General features: G+C 54.4%; 1 protein-coding gene across 1 annotated transcript in view; it reads right to left on the bottom strand.

Moving 5' to 3' along the window:
• Nucleotides 1-3,252, bottom strand: part of LOC116217479 (zinc finger CCCH domain-containing protein 18-like) — an 18,058-nt gene extending 14,806 nt beyond the window's left edge. The window contains exons 1-2 of the mRNA XM_031557012.1: nucleotides 3,174-3,252; nucleotides 3-940 (exon numbers count right to left, since the gene is read on the bottom strand). Coding sequence (XP_031412872.1) covers nucleotides 3-940; nucleotides 3,174-3,252 — 1,017 coding nt within the window. The remainder of the gene's footprint in view (nucleotides 1-2; nucleotides 941-3,173) is intronic.
• Nucleotides 3,253-5,820: the final 2,568 nt, after the last annotated feature.

Raw genomic sequence — 5,820 nt, 5'->3', positions numbered from 1 at the left:
GCTCCCCGGCCGCTTTGCGATGCCCTCGGCGCGCGGCCTCGGGAGCTGCTGGGACCTCGGAGCTGCTGGGACCTCGGCCGCGTGTTCGGGGCCGCACGCGTACAGCGCCGGGTCGTGGTCCGACGCCGCTCGGCGGGTCCGCTCCCGGCTCGCTGTGCCGTCGGAGTTGCCTGCCTTTGTGTTTCGTCACCTTTCCTATCGTAGTAATTCAGGCCTTGTGTTTTCTTTTTTTTTTGTCGCGGTCGGGCCCGCGTTCTGCTTTTCTCCCCACGTGGAAGAGCGGCGGGAGGCGGTGGTGACCTCCAGCGCCCCGCGAGGCGCTCCTGGGGCGGGGAGGGCAGCGGGAGTCCGCGCCGTCGGTGCTGTAGCCGAAGCCCCCCTGTCCGAAACAAAGGTGGGCGCTGAGCGGAGCGTTCCGGACCCTCCTGTGCTGTGGCTGCATCCGCTCGATGGGGCGGCCTCGGGGTGGGCGATGCTCCGGTCGTGTTTTTTTGGCCGCTGAACGGGGAGGGTAAATCCGCTCCGCCTTGCACGTTCCAGATAGCGGGGATGGATGCGAGGCGATTAACCGAGTTCTGGATGGCTGATAAGAAAAAGCTCCCGCGGGAGCTGAGGCCCCGGGGGCCGCGTGGGGAGCGTGAGGCCAATCCTGTCCGCTCGGCTGCGGAGCCGTGCTCAGCCCGGGACCCACGCGTGGTTCCCCCCTCAGGCAGTGAGGCCGGACCCCGGGTCCTGGTAGCCGTGACTGGAGGTTGCAGCCCTCTGCCCTCCCTAGGCCTGGGATTGCAGGAGGCAGCGGGGGGCTGGGGGCCCAAGCTCTCGCCGAGCAGCCTAATACAACTCGAGGTGTGGGGCTGCCCTGCTGCAGCGAGCCGGGCTGGGTGATACCCAGATAGAAAGACCACCGTGGCCTGCTGCTGCTTGGGGCAACATGGCAGCCCTTGTCAGCGTGTAGGAATGTGTCTGCCCCCAGCACGTTTTGTGGGCTCAGGGAGGGGGGGGGCTTTCTATGGCCATCTGGTGGTGGGCAGTGTGTTGGGAAAGGCTGAGGTGCTCGCAGTCCTGTAACTGTGCTGGGAATAGGCACAGTACATCTGTGGGGCACCCACCTGCCCCATAGGTACACTGGGCTTACTCGGTGTTCTTGGGCTTCAGTGTCAGGGGAGCCTTTTAGATCCATTCCAAGGCATCTTCACATTTCATGGTGTTTGTTTTCTTGCTTTTCTGTATGCCTGAAGCCATTTTGTGGTGCACAGGCATTCCTTTCTCATGCTAAGTGAGGTAACTTGGTGTGTGCTGTCCCTTGGATGCCTCTGCTCCAGACTCTTCTGGCCATGGAGAAGAGCAGGGCTGAAAAATGCCACTGTGGAGTGCTGCTGGGACTCAGGAACTCCTCAGAGCCCCACATCCTGGCCTCAAAGGAGCCTTCTCCATCTTCAGCTTGTCCCTGCCTGGTGAATCTTCCAGCTACACACAGGCATGGTGAAGGCATGCTGTCAGCTTCCCTACAGTGTCACAGCTGTGGCTGTATCCTGTTCTGCCCTCCAGGCAGAGGTGTGAGAGCATTATCTGCTGTGTGCCCACCAGGAGGTGGTTCCTAATCGAAAGGTGCCAATGGTGCATCTGTTCTCACACTTGCCTTGATTTGTCTGGCAGCTAAGGTGGAAAATACCCAGAGACTTGTATGGGGCTGGAGGCTTGCGTGATTCCATTCCACAGATCCTTCATGAGGAGTTGAAAAGTTGCACGTAGCCTAAGGGAGGCAAGTTCTGTCTAAGCACTTCAGTGTTAATGTTGTAGTTTTATGACTTCTCCCATTTCCTTTGGTGGAATAAGCCCATAATAGCAACCTTTCTGATGAAGAAAGCAGGAGCCTCTTGCCATTATTGTCTGAATGACTCATTTTTGAAATGCTCCCTTCAAGCTGCTGCTGTGTAATTGTGCTGCAGCCAAAGAAAGTTCGTGTGGGGCTGTAGTTGGTTCTCAAAACCACAGTCCTGCAGGTGGTGTCAGGTAATCTCCATCCACATAGCTGCAGCCGCCTCCTCTGTGCTTGGGAGGTTTTAAAGAGGGATGGGATGGATGTGGCTGAGAACAAAGGCGAGGAGCTGCTGCCCTCAGGGAAGACAGGGGTGGTTGTTTAGACCGAAACAGCTGTGGGGCTCTGAGGTTCTGCAGCCCCACACAGTGAAACCTGGAGTGGCTGCGTCCTTGGCTGTGCGTATCGATGTCTAATGAAAAAATGCTGGTGCTACTTGGTACCACATTTTTCTCATTCTGAGGATTTCTTGGCAAGGCACAGATTGTCTCTGAGGCATTCGTGAGTACTGCAGTGCTGAGGTTGCTGTGTGGAGAGAAACATCCCTGCTCCTATCGAAGTGTGGTCTGCGCCTGGGGACCTGAGACTGAAACCTGCATGAGGGGATGCTGAGAGCCACGGCCCTCCTGGGATGCGGTTGGGTGGCTGCAGGTGGGCTGGGGGCTGTGCTGTGCAGGGGGAGTCCAGCGGGAGCTGTGCCACAGGGCCTTTATTGCTACCATTCTAGAGCTGTGGGTCAGAGGGATCTGGAAGAACTCTGCTTGAGTTGCGGTCATTGCCAGCATGTAATGTAAAAAATAAATAAATAAAAATCAGCCAGGATTTTTTTCCCTTGATCCCTCTGGTTGCTTGCTTAAGCTTGCTTCGTGCTTTCTCATACTAGTAAGGCTCCTGGTCCTTGCTCAGACAGGCTGAGATCACTGGTGGTAATACCTGGAGACAGCAGCCTGGAATGGCTGCTTGTAATGGACCTGTTTTGGGGGGAGAAATTGGTACCTGCTTTCTTGTTTATTTTGTTTTTCCTTCCTGCCCTGCTTTGTGCTTCTGACAAACAACCTCAGAGTCCTGTTGCATCAGCTCCCTGCAGGCAGGAGGGCAGTGCTGATGGCTGCAGGCGGTGAGGAGCTGCCTGGATGGGGTCAATGCACAGCAGTGCAACCTCCACAGCCCACAAACCAGGTGTGGTGGCTGCTGTGTAGGAGATTATCTTCAGATCCCTACAGATCTCTGTCCTCAGCCGCTGTTTGTAGTGAGTGATGCTCCAGCAGAGCCCATAGCCCTGCTGAGGTGAACGCTGGTGCTGCTGAGTGGGCTGCTGCACACCTCAGATCCTGCACTGCAGGCTGGGGCTTGCGCTGCCGTGGGATCCAGCGCTGAGCAAAAGGTGAAGGCAGCAGCCACTGGCACCTCTGCACGAAGGAGCACGAAGCCATGCCTTCTGGCATCTGCTTGTCTGCTCGCCAGGCTGGCAGACTGCAGCATGTCTGAGGCTCTGCTGGCCATCCTTGGGCAGAGGAGGGGTGCTGAGCAGGCTGTGCTGTGGCTGGTGAAGGAACCTTGAGCTCATCTGCGTGGGCTGCTGTCCTTGGGCAAACTTTACATGCTGCTGACCTCGCATCACCCTGGGAACAAATGCTTCAGCTGAGCAGGACCTCAATTGAGTATTGTTTTGGTGCAGAGTCCCTGCAAATGCTGGGTCGTCACGTATGCCATGCACAGCCAGGTTAAAACCCTGGCTAGGGGCGCTCACTGGAATTACACCCCTGTGCTTAATTCTATAAATGTGCTTAAAGCCAGTGGAAGTGGTGTCTCATTAGTTCATAACAATCTCTATTTGATCTTTTCTCTGGCCAGAAAATGTCCTGATTTGAAGCTGTGAGCTGTTCTTGCTCTCCCCAGCTTGCAGCTGCTAGAAGCTCTGTCTCCCCAGCAATAAGTATAAGCCTGCAGCTCAGGGTGAGGACCTCTAAGGGATGCTTGGATTGTGCGCTGGATGCTGCCTGTCCATGGCAGCTGAGCGAGCCCTGCCACTGGAAAAGGCTTTAAAAGCACCTGAGACAGCAAGGGTGATAGGAATGTGTGCCTGGTGCAGTAAAATCCCAAGTGGGAGGGATGGATGTGAGGAGACAGGCAGGGATCTTCAGGGCCTGAGTGCTACACGTGGGAGAAACCCCTTCTGCCCTGAAAAAGAGCATTGTGAGGTTACCTTTGTAAAGGGATTGCCCCAGAAATATTTTGCAGCATTTGCGGTGCTTTATAAATGTGAGCCTCTGTCTCTCCTCCGGAATCCTGCCAATCTGGGGCTTTAAAAAGCACAGCGATTTGCTGGGTTACGTAAGTAGGAGTCTTTAAAATCTTCCTGATCCAGGCATCTTCAAAGAAGAGACCACAGCAGCAGCGCATAGGATCTGGGAGAGGGAAAGGACTGTGGTCTTCTCCAGGATCTGTTCCTATTTGATGCAGCCTGGATTGCATAAAAAAGACATAACTGCTCTGCCATTGCTATGCAGGATGAGGGCTTGCTGTAGGCTACCTGTTCCTGCAGGTTTGTCAAGACTTCACAGGCTAGCAGATGTGATACTTGCAGTCATTACTTGGTCTCATCAGTCTTAATTACAGCAAGTATGGTTGCTTTGTTTCCTAATAGGGCAAACTGTAGCTGGCTGCCTGGCAGCTGTGAATATGATTTCCAAACGCATCTTACATGTTGCTGCTCTTCCAAAACAGAACTGTAAATGTCATAACTGTTCATTTACTTTATATATTTTCTTTTGCAAAGGGGAGGGAAGCTTTCCCTTTGGACTGGCTGCCTAGCGTGTGCTTTTTCTCTCCCATTTGAAGCCTTCCTTTGATAGAAGTCTTTTAAAACTGGCCTGCCTTAATGAGGGTTTGCAGTGAGTCAGGGCGAAGTGCTGTGACATGCAGAGCTCGTGTAAACCCTCTGGCGTCAAACTTTGAGGTTCTCCAGCTTCAGCCCAAGGTATTTCACTATGCATTGGCACTCGAGAGGTTGTCTTGTTCAAAAGCCTTTTATGGAAGGATGCCACCTGAGCAGCCATAGAAGAGGAATGAGCCCAGCCATAGTGATCTTTGGCCCAGCTCAGCTGCTTGGGCCTGATGGAAGATCTAAACCTATGTTCCCAACAGCTCAGCAATATCCCCAGCGTTCTGTTTAATAGCTGTTACTATCAGTGGCCTTTCTTGTGCTACCAAGTAGTTTCTGTTTACTGACTACTAGCTGGGTTTTTTGTTACTAAAATGCAGTAGCTTTTTTTTTTTTTTTAACATTTCAGGCAAATCAAAGCTGTTAGATGATGCCGTAAAGCTCACTGGGTGCTGTGAGAGCTCAGTATGACTCAAAACCTAAGGATGAGCTGCAGGCTGTGCAGTGTGGCTGGAGGTGATGACAAACCCCAGTATTTCTATCAGTGTTTAAGTTAAGGGTGGGTTGCCTGCGTAGCCGGAGGGCAGAGTGTGTGGTGGCTGTTTGGGGTGAGCTGTGCTGTGCCTGCTGGGGACCGGCTGGTGGCTTCAGCGAGTTGAGCTGATGGGGATTGCTTAGAGGAGCATCCTGTGAGTGATTCCTGTGACTGGAGGAGCCCGTGTGCTCATGACAGTCATGTGCTGTGCTGGCTGGAGCGTGGGTGAATTACTCTTCCAGCCAAAAAGATCCATGCCTGGCTCGGGCTAAACCAGTCTTAAAGGCTTAGGGCAGCCTTGAGTGCTGGGCTCCTGTGGTGTGGGGCTGGCTGCCTCCGCCGGCCCAGGCCGCTGCTTGGCGGATGGAGCTGCAGGGCCGCGTGGGGCCTGGGCTGTGCTGTGCTGTGAGGTGAAAGCGATCCAGGCACCCGTGGGAAGGAGCTGGCTGCCAAGAGCACGGCAGAACCTGCCAGGTAGATGCTGGCATGAGAGTGGCCGTGGATGCGATGGTAATCGCGGTGAGCCCGAGCTGGTGTGTGCTATAAATAGGGCTCATGGCACCTCTGTGCCAGTTATGTGCT

The sequence above is a fragment of the Meleagris gallopavo genome, chromosome 28 (assembly GCF_000146605.3).
Source record: "Meleagris gallopavo isolate NT-WF06-2002-E0010 breed Aviagen turkey brand Nicholas breeding stock chromosome 28, Turkey_5.1, whole genome shotgun sequence".
NCBI lineage: Eukaryota > Metazoa > Chordata > Aves > Galliformes > Phasianidae > Meleagris > Meleagris gallopavo.
This window is presented reverse-complemented; position numbering and strand designations above follow the sequence as displayed.